The sequence below is a fragment of the Mustela erminea genome, chromosome 3 (assembly GCF_009829155.1).
Source record: "Mustela erminea isolate mMusErm1 chromosome 3, mMusErm1.Pri, whole genome shotgun sequence".
Lineage (NCBI taxonomy): Eukaryota > Metazoa > Chordata > Mammalia > Carnivora > Mustelidae > Mustela > Mustela erminea.
In genome coordinates, this window is record NC_045616.1 from 63,602,872 (window position 1) to 63,621,824 (window position 18,953).

General features: G+C 35.0%; 1 protein-coding gene across 3 annotated transcripts in view; it reads left to right on the forward strand.

Annotated features, from left to right (window-relative positions):
• Positions 1-18,953, forward strand: part of CERT1 (ceramide transporter 1) — a 111,903-nt gene that overhangs the window by 45,670 nt on the left and 47,280 nt on the right. For all 3 annotated transcript variants that reach the window (XM_032335943.1, XM_032335942.1, XM_032335945.1), the window contains 3 exons: positions 12,557-12,664; positions 13,457-13,595; positions 18,756-18,839. In XM_032335943.1, coding sequence (XP_032191834.1) covers positions 12,557-12,664; positions 13,457-13,595; positions 18,756-18,839 — 331 coding nt within the window. The remainder of the gene's footprint in view (positions 1-12,556; positions 12,665-13,456; positions 13,596-18,755; positions 18,840-18,953) is intronic.

The following is an 18,953-nucleotide window of genomic DNA, read 5'->3' on the forward strand; positions in this document are numbered from 1 at the left end:
AATGACATTTTCCTGACAATAGCCAGCCCCCCCAGCGTTCTGGAAACTTTGTTTCCAGAATCCCTTGGAGGCTTTTGTCTTCTGTAACCCCCTCCCAGCTTGAAGGTACATAGTCAGTCACACATCACAACCTCAGTTCAGCTCTTGCTGCCCACCAGGTTCTGTCTCTGTGCTTTAATAATACTGCCTTTCTGCACCACAGACATCTCAAGAATTCTCTCTTGGCCTTCAGGTCCAAACTCCATTTTCTACGTCACTTGCCACTAACAATTTAGATGAATATTACTAGATTTTCAGCTTATTTTTCTATCCTTTATTAGTCTATAGTTAGCTTACAAAATATTTCTTTAGATAGGAAAGATTTTTAAAAGGTAGTTAATCTAGAGTTCAATAGCTGTCATATCATTACTGTAGAAAATATTAAAATGAGGCTTTATGCTACAAGTCATTTTTTTTTACTGTGTTTGTATTTGAATTTTTATTTAATCAGGAGGAAATATTTCTGACAGTTACCAAGACAGATGGGATTCTGTTTTTTTCTGTTTGATGTACAAAAGTAGTGGTGGGTGGCATAGCTTACACATTTGACATCAGTGAAAACTATTCTCTAATTTTACTTACTGAGTTTATTGGACATTATCTGGGAGAAAATGTTTTTTAAAAAAAATCAAAGAACACAAAACTGCTCTTTTCATCAAATCTTTTTAACTCGTAGCTTTAAAAAAGATTTTGCTCACATGGTCTTGTTGTCTGGTAAATATTCTGGGTTGATTTGGAATTGAAGGATGAAAGAAAACTTTGGGTTAGAAACAGTAAGAATAGGTAGCAAAATAAGTGAATATCCTACAGGTTAAAATGTTATCCTAGTTGAAAACAATTCTTGCCATTTTTCATTCACAGAAAGCCTATAACCTTGACAGATGAGATAAGATTGTCTATACGAGTTCTGTCACTGTTCATTTCCTAGACACTTTTTCTTTTCAGAAACTTTCCTTTGATCTGTAGAGGGATAGAGGTGTAATTAGGTATTGTCATCATTTAATTCCCTTTCTTTATTTTACCATTGCTTTTCTTTAGTTCTGGTCACTGAGTGACTTGGTTGGATAAATTCTCCAGCTTTCTAACTAAAATCCTTTCTCGTATAGCCAGAGTAATCCTTTAAAAATAGATATCTGATTCTTTATTTCTGGTTTTAAATCTCGTTTGGCTTCCTATTTCCCATAGGATCAAGTCCATATTTTGCTTTTAAGGTACTTTAGAGGGAGAAATAGTATTACACTAAACTCCTGTCATATTCATTTACAATCCATTATTTAAAATGTGTTACATCAGGATTGCTCTAATGGGAGTCTTTTGTTCTAACATATGTCTGTTGTAAGGAGATGTTACATATTTTGAAATAGTGGAACTTAAAGAAATAGACAAGGAAATAAGAAGTGTGCCTCATAGTGAAGAAATCTTTAATACTTTGTAATATTTATATTATAAGTGCTTGATAAATGTTAAATACTGTATTCCCCTTCAACCCTAATATAGGCAGGATATTCCTTTATATTACTACTCTAGAAACACTTTGTAGGGGAAAATAAAATTTAAAAAATCTAATAGCAAATCTAACAAAGTATCACTACTACTCTTTTAACTTACTTTATGGTTTGCCCCCCCAAAACAAGCCAATGCCTATTTTCTTTCAGAAGAAAGCTCTGTAGGCATGGGATTAAAAAGTCATAATTCTGTTCTTTTTATCTAATTGCAAAGAAGGGACAGTGGCAAAACTTACTATTTATTTGTTATTGTTAAAATTTACTATTTTAGTTACTGTTGCTTTTTGAATACCCTCAAATGTTCCAGAAATTGAAAAAACAGGTTTTACAATGTTTAAGAAGTATTTGCAGGTTTGATGAAATGTAAGATTATAATTAGCCAAGGAAACAGAACCATAAATTCTTCTCCACAAAGATCCTAAAAGAAATATAGGCACATAAAACAGTGGTCAGCAGGGGCGCCTATGTGGCCCAGTGGGTTAAAGCCTTTGACTTAGGCTCAGATCATGATCCCAGGGTCCTGGGATCAAGCCCCACATCGAGCCCTGCATCAAGCCCCACATTGAGCCCCACATTGGGCTCTCTGCTCAGCAGGGAGCCTGCTTCCTCCTCTGTCTCTCTGTCTACTTGTGTGATCTCTGTCTGTCAAATAAATAAATAAAATCTTAAAAAAAAAAATCGTGGTCAGCAGATGAACATTCTTTATTATTCTGGGACTTTGGCCCCAAACCTAAAATTACTAAAAAAGGTATGTATTCCTTTCTTAGGGGGTGGGGAGGAAATTGAGATCTATATCAAACATGAAAAAATAACCATAACTTATTACTGTGTGGAAGAAAAGCTACAAAACAGTATAATGTCATTTATGTACAAATGTAAGGCTGTACATGCAAAGAAGTATATGGTAGAGGGAACATTGGTGATTTCTAAATGGCCCAAATTTTCGTTTTCTTTTTTGTAGTTTTCAGTATTATTTATATTGCTTGAAATGTTTACAGTAGACATATATCACTTCTACAAAAATGAAAACAAAAAGTCACAGAATACATTTTTAATCTACCTCACTTAAAAAGGGTAAAAAAAAACCCTAATAATACTGTAAAGTTACAGTGAAACAAAGACCTGCATATTCTGCACATGAAATGTGTATCAGTGCAGTCTTTCTGGAAAGTACTTGACAAGAGATATCAGAAGTGCTCATACCCTTAAACCTAGCAATCTACTTCTGGAAACTATCATAAAAATACAACTAACCTGCAGGAAAAATGCGTTATGTAGGAAGACAGTAGATACTAAATACAAAGACCAGAAAAATATACAGGCCTAATGATATGCCTAATAAATACCAGAATCATAGTATAATAGAACACTAACAAAGCTATATTGTAAGGAGAAAATTATATTACATGGAAAGGAAAACAGGATATAAACTTTATCTCAGGGGCATCTGGGTTCATTCGATTAAGCATCTGCCTTCGGGTTAGGTTGTGATCCCGGGGTCCTGGCATTTTGGGGGGCCCTGCTTGGCGGGGAGTTTGCTTCTCCCTCTCCCTCTGCTGCTCCCTCTGCTTGTGCTCGCTCTCTGTCAAATAAATAACTAAAATCTTTAAAAAAGAAATAAACTTTATCTTAAGCTTTTGAGAGGAAAATGTACAGAGGATAAGGAAATATACCAGAGTGAAGAATAACTCTCAGTTAAAAAGATTGGAGGTAGTTTTGTACTTTTTTCCTTACACAAGCAGATACTACTTTTAAAAACTAGAATGGGAGTGGGACAATAAAATCTAATCAGGAGAACTATTTTCGGGATTGGTTTTAAAAAGAGATTTGAAAGATGTAGAAGCAAAATCTCTGGATGTTGGAACAGTATAGCATAATGATTAACATCAGGGGCACTTGAATCTGGAATTAAATCCTGGCTCCCTTACTAACCTGTTCTGTGATGCTAAAGACATTAAATCAAATCACCTGTAAAATGGGTATAATAATAGTACCTATTTCACATAGGCTGTTACAAGAATTAAATGAGATAATGCACTTAAAGTGTTGGCATCATGCCTGGTACAAGGTAAATATCCCAAGTTTAGCTTTTACTGTTGTTGTTACAGTGTATTCAAGGTGGCTTTCTGGAATTAATATCTAAAACTTTTTTTTTTTAGAAAATTACTCAGCCCTCATCAACTCTCCTTTCAGAGCAAAATAGGAAAGATCTCTCTATCCCTTGGTATTTGTTTTCTAAAACTAAGGTGGAAAAAATGTTGAATAGACTGTCTTTATACCACTTCATTTGATAGTTATCTAGTTATATCTCACCTCCATTTTAATGTCACAGGAAAAAGATAGCTGGACCTCCAGAATCCCTTAAAGGAGGGAGGAATTTTTTTTAAAAGATAAGTCTGAATTTCGGAGTGTCAAAGTTCTTTAGAATCATCTTTTGTGTTACTGATTGTGTCAAAAAGCTTTTAGTACAGAGGAAGTACTTGGTAGCTTACTAATTTCCCCTTTAGCTACAAGGATGTATTAGGGAATCCAAAGCCCTAAATTTTAAGTGCAAGAAAGGGAGCTCTGAAGTCAAGAAAAGAGTGGGGGTAGCTGTTGTTACTCTCTACTACTTCTGTACTATGTTGTATTTGGGCATTTTTGTAGTACTTTTCATTGTAATAGGTAGGCAGTGTCTCATTTCCTATTTTAACATTCTTTTAACATTTAACTAGGGTATGTGAGAAGGCCCTGTTTAACTCCTCCAGCTTCACATCTCATTACAGCACTTGGCCTATTTAGATATTTCTGTAAAGGAAACCTCATCTCGTGTTCCAGGAGAAGAAAATGCAAAATAAATAACCAAGTTCCATAAATGACCTTTAAATTACCTTATTGATACTGGGTTTTAAATTATGATATAAGAATGACTAGGATCTGAAAAGAAAAGAATATTTCTGGGACTAATCTGAGCAAATGTTCTATTTTCTAGTATTATTTGAAAAAAATATTCTACTCAGTGGAGTGCTGTTGAGATTTAGGCAATTAGAATATGGTAAAATCCTCTCTAAGACCATTTTCTTAAATATATTTTAAGTTTTCTTTGATTCATGAGGTAATGTAATTTCTGGAAATTACTCTGAGTTGACCTTCTCTTCATAGTATGTTATTATCAATGAGTTGTGTTTTATCTTTCCATCTGGTTCAACAAAGGACTGCCTTACATTTGGCCTCCACTGCATATGTACATTTTTACCCCATGTTTAGGTATTTAGGTTTAGTGCAGAGAATGACAGCCGTATACTACCCATATCATTTTAAAGATAAGAAAATTAAACCCAAGAAGGTAGTGACTGACTTGTAAAGTTTTTAGTAGGTACTAGAACCTTCTCTTTTATTCTTGGGTTCTTGCAGTTTTAGAGGCTGCTGCTGGGTTGGGGGGGGGGGGTGTCCATAAGTATTTGAAAGGCTAAATAGATGAGTTTTTAATGTTTATGAGCATGAAATTGCTATGCCAGATTTTCTTATCTCAAATAATATGTTTACATTTACTTAGACAAAAAAAATTGTTGCCACTGCAACTTTTATGATATTTTAAATCACAGTTATATTGGTTAAATAGTGTCTCACTTCTCATGTGGTTTGCTTTAAAACAATAAGATCTATGAGGTGCCTCGTTAGCACAGTAGGTAGCGCGTCAGTCTCATAAAACAATAAGATCTATGAATGTTCACAACTTAGCAAGCTTATTTGGTTTTATTATGGGTTTCAGAATTTTAATTTCTGAAAAATGCTCCATTGTTTTTATGTTAGCATTTAATCTTGTATATTCTCTCTTTTCATAGTTAAAATAGAAAGAGACAATGTAGTTGGGGGCAGGAGGGGCAGGGGGAACTAGAGGATTCTTGATACCATGAGGAAGTTACTTCATTTCTGTCTTAATTTCTTTGCTGTGTTTCTTACTGGAGAGTGTTGTTAGGAAAAAGAATAAGTTTTTCAAAAGGTGGATGCTGTTAAAATAAGTCAGCCTTTTTGCTATGTTTTTTAACCACTGCCTTTAGAGTCTAGATGGAATGATGAACAGATTGTATAAAATGATAACGTATAAGTTTCTCTCTCATATGATTAGGCCAAAATTCAGAATTTAATTGTGACTTTGAGGAAGTTTTCTTTTCAAAGCAGTTCTTAGGTATTTCTGTGTCTTATTAAACTTGTAACTTTGAACTGATATGATTTAATTTATTTTTATTTTTTTCTCAAAAAGTTGTATGTGTAAAGGTACACATGAAGGAATTAGTCTGGAGGTTACTATTGTATTTTGACCAGTAGTAACCTTCTTATCAGTTTACTGATACTCGGAAAATGCTTCTGATCCCCTCTAATGGCCAAAAGATTATGGGGTTTTTTTGTTGTTGTGGGATTGTTTTAATAAAAAGGAATACTATAATAAAGGTGTGGTATTGTAGTATTTAAAAGCAGTAAACCTTGTTCTATGTAGGATGTGTACAAGTAAATATTTCACTGAACAAAAATAGCATTCTGTGTTTATGCATAACATCTTCAGGAATCTGGTTTAGAAATACGCACATTGGGAAAGAAGGATATTTTTGCAAAGCATTCTATGAGGAACTTTAAGCAGATATATTGAAAGGGAAGAATATTCCATCATAGCTGTATTTGAGTTCTGCATTACTTTTTTTTTTTTTTTTAAGATTTTATTTATTTATTTGACAGACAGAGATCACAAGTAGGCAGAGAGGCAGGCAGAGAGAGAGGAGGAAGCAGGCTCCCCACCAAGCAGAGAGCCCAATGCAGGGCTCGATCCCAGGACCCTGGGATCATGACCTGAGCCGAAGGCAGAGGCTTTAACCCACTGAGCCACCCAGGCACCCTTGAGTTCTGCATTATTAATTTTAGATAGAATTTTGTGTTTTCAAAATATTTTATGTTGGTAATTACAGGTTTTAAGTAAGCTCAACTTCTTTTTTCTTGTGGAACAGTGAGTTGGATTAAGAAAAAGCCAGCATACCTTTGAAGTATTAGTCCCAAAATCATACTAATGAGGTTTTGAAAGCATGTTACAATTTTTAAGAACACTGAACAGAATATCAGTTATGGCAGTAAAGTAAATTTTTCCCATTTCCATTTTTGCTGACCTCACCTCACTTTGCTTTCAAAAAGCATACCTTATTAATTCAGGATGAGTATTGTTGCCTTCAAAGTGAACATCTTGGGAAGCCAAAAGAGATGTCAGGAAGGAACATTGCCCCTTTTCAGAATAGATTTTATAACTTTTCTTTTAGATGAGGCAGCTGGGTGGCTCAGTCGTTTAGTGGCTGCCTTCGGCTCAGGTCATGATCTCAGCGTGCTGGGATCGAGCCCTGCATCCCATGGGGATCCCTGCTCAGCAGGAAGCCTCCCTTCTCCCTCTCCCGCTCCCCCGCCTCTCTCTCTCTCTCTCTCTCTCTCTCGCTGTGTCTCTTTCTGTCACATAAATAAATAAAATATTGAAAATATATATATATATATCTTTAATACCTATGACCAAATGTTTTTAAAATGTTGATATCTTGGTTGATAGATTGGATTTTTTTTTACAGAAACCTAAAACAATCAAGCCACATTATGTGAATAAGAAAAGCAGTCAAGCTTAATTATGTAGTTTGAAGATACTTCTTTAAAGTGATGAGAGTATTCTTTAATTTTTATTCTGTGACTTCCCAAAATTATAGATCCATCTTGTGGCTGTGTCATAAAATTACTCTAAATATGTGGTAATACCATCAGGAATGTTCTATGCAATGTCAGTATCATTGGCACAGTTACAGACATTTCCAGAATGACTAGATTTTATTTTTTTAAGATTTTATTTATTTATTTGACAGACAAGAGATTACAAGTAGGCAGAGAGGCAGGCAGGTGTCGGGGAAGCAGGCTCCCTGCTCAGCAGAGAGCCTGATGCAGGGGATCTATCCCAGGACCCCGAGATCATGACCTGAGCTGAAGGCAGAGGCTTAACCCACTGAGCCACCCAGGCACCCCCAGAATGACTAGATTTTAAGCAGTGAAGATACATATGTGATATACATTTATCAAATATACATATACATATAACAAATATACATATATTTGTTAAACATTTATTCGTATTTAACTTACCTTATGCACTTGTTGACTGAAATAGTGACAACTGAATCTCCATTATTTAAATTGAATAATAGCACAAGCGCTTATAGTTTATTTCTTTATCCTTGGAATGATTTTTTATGCTTCATAATGGAATTTATTTAAGTGAAACTTTATTAGAGGTAGATATACAATTACACTAAACTTTCAGTCTCCACATTCAGTTAAGAGCCATTACTTTAAATGTATGACACTATCAATTATTACTGTAGTAAAGTCTTTATTCTATCATCTCGAGGAAATACTGCTTGTTTTGAAATAGTGGAACCTGAAAAAATAGATGAGGAAATAAGTATGTTTTATGGTGAAAAGACCTTTAGAAAAACTTGGTATTTCTGTTTTGTTTCAAGATCTTAAAAGATCTTTTTATTTATTTTATTTATTTTTTTTTTAAGATTTTATTTATTTATTTGTCAGAGAGAGCGAGCGAGAGTGAGCACAGGCAGACAGAGTGGAAGGCAGAGTCAGAGGGAGAAGCAGGCTCCCTGCGGAGCAAGGAGCCCGATGTGGTACTCGATCCCAGGACGCTGGGATCATGACCTGAGCTGAAGGCAGCTGCTTAACCAACTGAGCCACCCAGGCGTCCCTTAAAAGATCTTTTTTAAAAAGTAGTTTTTACTTCCTCCAAGACTTATTGACAAAAAGCAACTAGTTGAAGATCGTAGATTTATTTAGATTTAAATTTCGAATTGATTTTGAATCTTGCAAATACTTAGAATCTACTTTAATACTGTAAAATTTTTATTGTAAATTAGAGGATGGTTCTGTATTTAAATAGGCAGTTTAATTTCTGTTTAGAAATGAATGACACGTAGGTGTCTAAGATAAGTGACTGAAGAAGTACCTTATATTTTTAGTCTGTTACAGATAGATTCTTGTTTTTAATGCCAGTCTTCAGTATTTAATGAGAAACTTGACCAAACCAATATGACTAAAGTATAGAAATACTACACTTAGAAAGTTAGTATTATTGTCAAAAGAGAGAAGAAACTAGAACCATTCTAGGTAAAGAACCTAGCAGCTTTAGGACAGTATTTCAAAGTTCTTATTTTTTGTGAGCTATATGATTGGTGTAATCAGAATTCTCTTTTGGTGGGATTCTATTATATGGAAACAAGCTTGCCTTTTTTCTTTATTTTGTTGAAATACAATTTACTTTCTTAAAATGTATCCATTTTAGTTGGACAGTTGAGTTTGGACAATTATAATCTGTACCCCCCAGGGTTTTTTTGTACCCCCAAATTTTCTTGTGCATCTTTGTAACCATTGCCCCCATTGCTCCCTGGCCTACTTCTTTTCTTATAGATTAGTTTTATCTTCTAAAAAAAGTAGATTTTCTGGAGGTACAACTTACATGACGTGCATGCTTTATTTGCCCATTCATTAATTTTTTTCCTGGCCCCCAAATACTTATTTTGCTTCATCCCTAAAACATTGCTTTGCTTTGAGATGAGGAGTGGTAAGTCTTGGAGAAGAGCTTTGATTCCAGGCAGTCATAAGTTTATATGTAATTTGTTAGTTTAAATTGATAGTTAAAAATGTATTGCATGGACTTTAATGGACTGTTTAATATAAATAAGCACTACTGAACTATGACAATTTCACTTTGAATGTTAGGCAGCCAGTATATACTGGAAGTTTGAATTTTAAGAGACTACTGGTTTTGGGGCGCCTGGGTGTCTCAGTCATTAAGCATCTGCCTTTGGCTCGGGTCATGATCCCAGGGTTCTGGGATGGAGCCCCATCGGGCTCCTGGCTTCTCCTTCTCCCACTGCCCCTACCTGTGTTTCCTTTCTCAACTGTATCTGTCTCTGTCAAATAAATAAATAAAAATCTTAAAAAAAGAGAGACTACTAGTTTTCACATGGGTAAATTTCTAGTCTCTTTGCCTAAGGATTTCTCTTCCATGAGCTGTTGTGTACTCTTTGGGTTGTGGATTCCTCTTCCTCCTTTCTCTCTTCCTCCTTCCTTTTCTTTCTTCTTCCTAGAATAATAAACTTAAGTAATACGGAACTGTAGAAATGTTCTGAACTAATATTAATATCATTTATGTAAAAATGATAGCATGAACATTTTATTTATTACTTTAATCAGTATGAAAATTTAATATTCTTATACCTAAAAGAACATTTTTTCAGGGGTGCCTGGGTGGCTCAGTCATTAAGTGTCTGCCTTTGGCTCAGGTCATGATCCCAGGGTCCTGCACTGAGCTCTGCATTGGGCTGATTTAGGCTCAGATCATGATCTCAGGGTCCTGGAATTGATCCCATGTCCCCTTGTTGATCTCCGCATGGGGATACTTAGCCCTCTCCCTCTCCCTTCCCCCTGCCAACTTGCATGCCTGCTCTCTTTCAAATAAATAAATAAAGTCTTTAAAAAAAAAAATTTTTCAATTTTGCCAGTTTATTAAGTAATCACACCATGGAGGATAATTAATTGAACTCCTAGATATTGGGGTACAGTTAGACTCCACACTGTAATAATATTTGGGGTTTGCATTCTTCAGAGCCCCAATTTTATTGTCCACCTTTGTTAAGACAAAGCAGTACTATTGATATAGATAAAAGAATTGAACATTTGAAAAAAATTCTTCCAAGTGCCTAAAAAACCTGCTCAAATATTCTGGATCTCTGCTTGCTTTCTACTGTTAGTTTTAAAAACAATTATGAATAGGAGGTGGCGCCTGGGTAGCTCAGTGGGTTAGGCCTTTGCCTTCGGTTCAGGTCATGATCTCAGGGTCCTGGGATCGAGTCCCGCATTGGGCTCTCTGCTCAGCAGGGAGCCTGCTTCCTCCCTCTCTCTCTGCCTGCCTCTCTGCCTACTTGTGATCTCTGACTGTCAAATAAATAAATTTTAAAAAATCTTTTAAAAAAACCCAAAAAATAACAACTATGAATAACTTTATTTCAGTCACTAAACTTAAGAGATAAAATAAGAGCTAATCATTTTTGGTATCATACCTTGTAGCAACAATTAGGAGTTTTTCTTAACTTACTTGGTTATCAGGGTTAAGATTAGGAATCATTAAAATTAAGTACAATGTATTATAGAAACTATTTCCACTCACATTTTACATCCTCTGTGTTCTCGTTCCTGAAAATCCATTACATTTCCTATACAACTATTGTTTTACGCAAGACATTGTTCTTTTTTTTTTTCCCTTTTCAAATTTTTAATTTAAATTCTAGTTAGTTAACATATGGTGCAATATTTGTTTCAGGAATAGAATGTAGTGATTCATCACTTGCATATAACACCCATTGCTCATCACAAGTGCCCTCCTTAACACCCATCACCCATCTACCATCTAACCCATCCCCCACCCACCTCCCTCCATCAGCGTTCATTTTGTTCTCTATTGTTAAGAGTCTCTTATGGTTTATTTCCTTTTCTTTGTTCCTGCCTCCCATATGTTCACCTCTTTTGTTTCTTAAATTTCGCATATGAGTGAAACCATACGATATGTCTTTCTCTGACTTATTTCCCTTAGCATATACAATCTAGCTCTATCCCTATCACTGCAAATGGCATGATCTCATTCTTTTTAATGGCTAAGTAATATTCCTGTGAGTATGTGTGTACACACATGGGACACACCCCATCCAAGGCTCCATCCCATGACCTCAAATTGAGATCATGACCTGAGTCAAAAATCAGACACTTAATTGACTGAGCCACCTGGGCACCCTGAAATTGGAAACTTTATTTCTGCCATGAACTGTTGAAGTGACTACAAAAATTTTAAAAAGGTACAGTCTTCTAGAAGATCCAGCTCCGGGGGCGCCTGGGTGGCTCAGTGGGTTAAAGCCTCTGCCTTCGGCTCAGGTTATGATCCCAGGGTCCTGGGATCGAGTCCCGCATTGGGCTCTCTGCTCAGCAGGGAGCCTGCTTCCTCCTCTCTTTCTGTCTGCCTCTCTGCCTACTTGTGATCTCTGTCTGTCAAATAAATAAATAAAATATTAAAAAAAAAAAAGATCCAGCTCCGGTTGTAGTTACAAAATGTAAGCTGTAATCGTTGAGTGGTAAATGTCATAATCATGACATAGAATGGTTGAGAATATGGAGACAATTTACCTGGTAGAAAAGAAAGGCTCTACTGAGACATTTTTATATTTGAGCTGTGTCAGAGTAAGTGACTAACCTATTAAAAAATACTACTGAAAGGTTTTTTGTTATCTTTTTAGCCTTATTTTGTCCAGTTTTTTTATTGTGGTAAAATATATATAGCAATGTCATTTTAGCCATGTGTTAAGTGTACAGTTCTGTGACATGGAGTACACTCATGTTGGACATCACCATTCATCTCCAGAATTTTTTCATTTTCTGCAACAGAAACCCTATGCCTGTTAAATTCCATCTCATTTCCCCTCCCTCTAGTCCCTGGTAACCACTCCTACTTCATCCTTATGAATTTGCCTACTGTAGGTAGTTTTCCTGTTATCAAACACTTTCAGCCCACTAGCCCAACATGTAGTTGTTATTCAGTATATTTCTAAATTAAATGGCAGTTAGGAATGGAAAGGCATTATTTATGCCAGTAGCATGCTTATATTTCTTGCATGGACCCAAACTGCTTATTATTGGCATTAATGAATAACCGTGTTGATTTGTAGGAAAACTTTTGTTTTCTCCTAAGTGTTTTTTCCAGTTTTATTGATATATAATTGACATATAACATTGTATTAAGGTATACAACATAATGATTTGATATATGTACATATTGTGAAGTGATTACCATGATAATTTTAGTTAACATCCGTCACCTCACATAGTTGCAACTTTTCTTCTTGTGATGATTAAGTACTTTTTGCTTAGTTTTTTTTCACCTAGTTTACTTTCATTTTTAGACTGAATCTGGGTATGGGTCTGAATCCAGCTTACGTCGGCATGGCTCTATGGTGTCACTGGTGTCTGGAGCAAGTGGCTATTCTGCAACATCCACCTCTTCATTCAAGGTTTGTGGTCATTTATGCTTTAAGACAGCATAAATTGAGTTTAGGATTGAATGTTTGAAAAGAACTTATTTGATAGTTTTTTGAAAGAATTTTCTATAATGTAATTTATTTGATGTTATAGAATCATTTTTATGGGGCAAATTCATGATTCTTACAAATACAGAATGAACATACCAGATTTTACTTCATTCATTAATGAGTTAAGATATAAAGAAAAAAAATGGTTCAAGGGAGAATATATTGAAATGATTTTGCTAATATATGCAAAGCTGGTCAGTATTCAGAGATTAGTAGCTAAATATATCCGCTGGGCAAGGTTCATTTGCACCTCTATGGACATGAATCATTTACATTACTCTCTGTTTTCTACTACTTAAAGAGTTGTAAAATAGCTCCAGTGCAATGAAATCAGAGATTCTGTATGATGGAACAAGACCTTCTTTTAAAAGTTCTGTAGATGACATTCACCATTCCTTTGAAAGGTTACCCAGTAACATGTTTGCCCAAAGTCTTTTGCAGTTTTTTTTCACAGTGTTTAATTCGAAAATATTAAATGTTATATTAGCAAATTGCCAGACTTACTGCTGTCTTACTACCTTCAAGCTTATCACTGTCAAGCTACTAATTAGTCATGTTCAGGCGTCTTCGCTATTATATTGGCCTGATAGCTGTCCTTAACCCATTCCCCCAGTAATAAAATGTATACCTTAAAATGTGATGAAATTTCATAGGAGTAAATCAGTTCCAGTTTTGTTAACTTGGATTACATGCCCCCCTTTATGTGTTTTGCAGAAAGGCCACAGTTTACGTGAAAAATTGGCTGAAATGGAAACCTTTAGAGATATCCTATGTAGACAAGTTGATACTTTACAGAAGTACTTTGATGCCTGTGCTGATGCTGTCTCCAAGGATGAACTTCAAAGGGATAAAGGTTAATTAGGCTATTACCACTATTTTTACTTGGAGAATGAATGGATTTAAAGCCTCTTGATCTTAAAGGGTAATGTCTTTAAGTGATAAAGGTAATTATAGTCACTTTTGCTGAAAACTCCCAATGTAGCAGATTTCCGTGTCCATAACTTGGATACTTTAATAATGCATCCTAAGTAATCTGATCCCCACATACCAAATATGATTGAAGATTTTTAAGTGATTTTTAAACTCTTTATCCATTAAAAAATATATCTATCATCTTGGTAACATGGGGCATTTCACATGATCATGTCTGATAAATTTACCCAATGGGTAAATTGGATCTCAGGGTCATGAGTTCAAGCCCCGCATTGGGCCTAGAGCTTATTTAAAAAAAAAAAAAATGTATGTATATATATATATACACACATATATATATGTGTATATATATGTATATATATAATTATATATATATATAAAATTGTGAGTCTTAGAGAGAAACATGTTTATGTTAAATCCTCCAAATTTAAAATCATTTCATCTTTTTATTCCTCTCTCTTCCTTCTTTTCTTCTCCCTTTATTTTTCTCTTCACTTCTTTCTCTCTCCCCATCCCTACCTCTGACCTTTTCTCATAGAAGAAACCAATAATGGAGCTACATAGAGATTTAAAAAGAATATTTAGTGAACTTTCTTATTTGAGAGAGATGATCTTTGTTTAACTTACTCATAATGTGAGTTTTAAAGTTATTTTTTTCTTTTTTAGCAGTAAAATAGTTATTTGTTGTGCAGGCAGAAATGAACTACTCATAGCAGTATTACAAAATAGCACTAAGCTCATTCCCAGTAAAGTTAGCTTACTTGACATGGTTTCATTTCTCGGTTTTATTGAATGTGTTCGATCTGAGTTCAGATTCTTTTTGTCTTCTCTCTTCTTTTTCCTTCTTTTGGATTGAGTATTTTTAAAATAATTTGTTATGTCCTTTGTTGGCTTTTGGTTATACCCCTTTTTATTTTAGTGGCTCCTTTAGGATTTATAGTATGTACATTTAACTTATCATAGTCTACCTTCAGGTAGCATACATTTTCCAACATAGTATAAGAACCTTAAAATTATGTGTTTTGATGTTTCCCCACTACTGAGGCAAGAGTATTCAGTGTTCTCTAACCAGTGCCCTATGAATTATGTGGTTTTCCAGTTTGTGTTGTGGGAACAGGAACTTTTCCCCGTACCATGTAGGTTTTGGATACGGTCCCTGAATTTTTTCATATGGTTCTTTCCCTGACCTCTGTAGTTCCTTCACTTGTATGTGCTAACAGTACTGTACTGAATTCTCAAGGGGATCATCTGCTGCTGTCTGGAATTCTTTCTCTGTATTGGTCTCTCCTCTGTAGCACTCTGTCAACTCTAGTTGCGTTTGTCTTTCTGTACTGTCATCTACTCCTCACCTTAGAGAGTCTCCAAGACTCCTCTTCATTGTACCACTTGGAAACTCTCCTGAGACAGTAACCTAGAGCAATCACAGGGCTCATGTTATTTGTTTTCTGACTGTCAGGAATCCCTGTCCTTTGTTACTTAACATCCAATGTCTTGAAAACCTTTGTTTCATGTGGTTTTTCCTGTTTTTTAGTTTCATGGTAGAGGGTAAGCATATTTATTCTACCTTGATCAGAAACAGAAGCCCAGGGGTGCCTGGGTGGCTCGGTGGGTTAAGCCTCTGCCTTCGGCTCAGGTCATGGTCTCAGGGTCATGGTCTCAGGGTCCTGGGATCAGGACTTTCTTCTCCGCGGGGAGCCTGCTTCCCCCTCTCTCTCTCTGCCTTCCTCTCTGCCTACTTGTGGTCTCTTTCTGTTAAATAAATGAATAAAATCTTAAAAAGAAAGAAAGAAAGAAAGAAACAGAAGCCCATATTCCTCTTTAAATACTTAATTTTATCTAAATTAAATAGCCATGAAGTTCTTTATATTTGATATACTTTAAGTTTTAGGCTCTTTAACATTTGATATTTATTTCTCTAAAAATAAAAACAGTTGAACTTCTCTTTCTCCTTCATTAAGACAGATGTGTATTCCTTTTTAATCAAAGTAAACACTATATACAACATCATGCATTTGCTTGTAGATAGCCTTTTACACCAAAACAGGATATATATACAGAATTGATTTATTTTTAAATGATCACATCAATAGTCTATAACATGTCAAGGGCAAAAGTGATAGTGGAAGGAACAAAGTTGGGATGCAGTGATAACCAGGTTGTATAGAAGTTTTAAAAAATAATTTTAAACTATTTATGTTTGAATAAATAGCATCACTGGTAGACTAATGAATTAGTTTGCTAGGGCTCCTATCACAAAGTACTACAGATTAGGTGGCTTAAACAACAGAATTTTATTTTTTCATAGTTCTGGAGGCTAGAAGTCTGAGATAAGCTGTTACCAAAGTTAGTTTCTTCTGAGGGCCATGAGGGAAGGATCTCATTTAGGTCTCTCTCCTCGGCTGTCTTTTTCCCTTTGTCTTCATATCATCTTCCTTCTGTAAGTGCCTGTGTTTAAGTTTCTTTCTCTTATAAGGACACTGATCATGTTGGATTAGGACCCACTCTGATGACCTCATTTTAACTTGATTACCTCTGTAAAGACCCTGTATCCAGATGGGAGTCAGATTCAGAGGTATGGAAGGTTAGGACTTCAACATACAAATGTTGTAGCCACACGGTTCATCCCATAACAATTGATTTCCCTATAAATGCTGTCTTTAGAAAAATACTGGTTCTTTTGAAATTACATATTGGATAAAGATGAGATAAGGACATGGACCATAATTTCCTACTTTGAAGATCAGAGTTGATGAACTGAGTCCAAGGATCTTTCATGCAATTATCAATACTAAGTCTGTGACAGCAATGGATTATAGGTAGTAAATTCATCTACTTCTTTTTAGCCTTCATGCTAACTTGATAAGTGATTAATCCACTACCTTTACTCTATATTTACCTTTCTAGTGAACTTTAGTCTTTCTTTCTTTTTTTTTTTTTTTATTGTTGTTGTTGATAATGAGAGTACTTTATTTTCAGCCTACAGAAATCCCTTTAATATTTCCTATAAGGCCGATTTAGTGGTGAACTCAACTTTAACTTTTGCTTGTGTGGAAAACACTCTCTCTCCTTCAGTTCTAAATGATAACTTTCCTGGGTTGAATGTTTTTGGTTTGAAGTCTTCTTTTATGGCTTAAAGAATTTTTAAAAATTCTTTATTTTTTATTAAGTGTGTCATGGAAATAGTATAGCAAATTCTCTTTTTATTTTAGGTGTTCACTGTTTTTATATGAAATGTTTTATCAGAACTGTTAATAAGGCACTTTCAGCCCAACCTTCCCCCTACCATTCCCACACATGGTTCAGTAGGATTTAATTAACCCTTAAAATCTTAGATACATTGGGTTTACAGAAGTAGAAGACATTATCTCTAACCTAAACTGACTGTTTAGATTTAAAGGAAGATGTATCACTTTACAGGATAGTTTCTATTAATCTTCTTCTTCATTATTAGTTTGATGACTTGAAGTAGATTTCTTAACAGCTTTCCACATCTCCTTTCTCAGCTGTAAAGTGGATATTATATTCAGCACATATGACTATGAGAATTAAGTGAGAATATATAGATTAGCAGAACTTCAGTAAATAACAGCTGCTATTTTTAATGTGTTTCATTTGGATTAATTGCAAGGATAAGGAAAGGAGGAATGATTGGGTTGGGGGATTGGTATTAGGACAGTAGTTTCAGACCTCTCAGATATCCCTTAAAGGATGGGCAAGGAGTGCTTGGTTGAAAAGGAAAGGGGAAGGCCACTCTTTTAGCCAGAACAGCTCTTGTTTTCATCAATTGTATATAATAAGTGTTGGGGTAGAAAAAGAAAGTTGAAAATCCCTGTTTGGTGGTACTAGGCTGTTAGATGTTTAAAGATAAGAAACCCAAAGTAGATACTAATGAGGTAAGTGAGGCACAAACCTTTCAGTAGTATTTAAGAACAGTTCATCCAAATAGTATTTAGTCAAGGTCAGGATCTTATCTGATGATAAGTACTGATTTAAAAGCAGAGCTGTATGCTGTGTTAATGAATTTCTTAGAATTGATCATATGAATGGTTTCTGCATTCATAGAAGTGAACAGTAGGTGTTAGTACATAATAGCAGTTTATGATTTGAGAAGTTGTTGTAAATGAGTAGCAGAATTTTTAAGTGATGAAGAAATGAAATAGCCTAATAACTAGAAAATGGCAACACAGAACAAAAGTATTTTCCTTGATGATTGCTACCATTTAGGGGAGGATTAAGGAAGAGGCGTGAACTCTGCATCTATTGAAGAGAGAGCGCATGAGCTAAAGTAGATGAAATATTTGTTGTAGCACGAAATTACTCTTGATGTAGAGATACAGGCAAGAATTAAGACATTAATTACTTATGTGGAAAGGGAGTACCTCAAAAAGGAAGAGATGGAGGGGCCATTAAAAAGTGTGATAGCAGAGAATAAGGTTGGGGGCTAAGGTTTATAAATTTGCATTAAGAGTGGGATTCATAATATAGAGGATTAAAGTATGTTAGGCAGTAGAAAAAGGGATAATACATAGAAAAAAAGGTATGCAGAAGGAAAACATGGGGGGGATTCTGTTTTTTCTGGAATTGGGTAAGTTAAAAGGAATGTCTAGGCACAGACATATTAGGATGAATGAAAACTGGTATCATACCTGTAAGTCATTCTGTTTTCCCTATATATCCAGAAATAGTAAATTTAAGAACTCCTAGAGGCAAGTTACGGCATCTTCTGCATGCAGGTTACTCTTTTACAGTCTTCTTCAGCCCTTGCAGGCCTCTGATAGAATTATGAAATTGCCCCCGCTAGGTAGGAAGGAATAGGAAGACTAAAAGATAAAATAATTCATAACTCAGTACGATCTCTTACGCAAATGAGAATGGGTATGGTTTTTTAAATAATGTATTGTATTTAAAGACATTGCACAGCATGTTTATTGGGCATACCTTAACAACTACTGAAAATACAAAGGTAAATAAGGTCTTGTACTCACAGAATCCAGAATATATTGACTCGTTCGAACATAAGAATAAACTGGTTAATTCCTATTTCCTTTTACCCTAATAACCTTCAATATATTTTATTTAGTGGTAGAAGATGATGAAGACGACTTTCCTACAACACGTTCTGATGGAGACTTCTTGCATAACGCTAATGGCAATAAGGAAAAGTGTAAGTAGTATATTTTTTCCTCTCAGCTACATAAAGTGTTCTTTCTAAAGTTATATAATAACTATGTATATAACAAGAATAATTATCTAATTGACCAGTTTTTTAAAAGCAGTG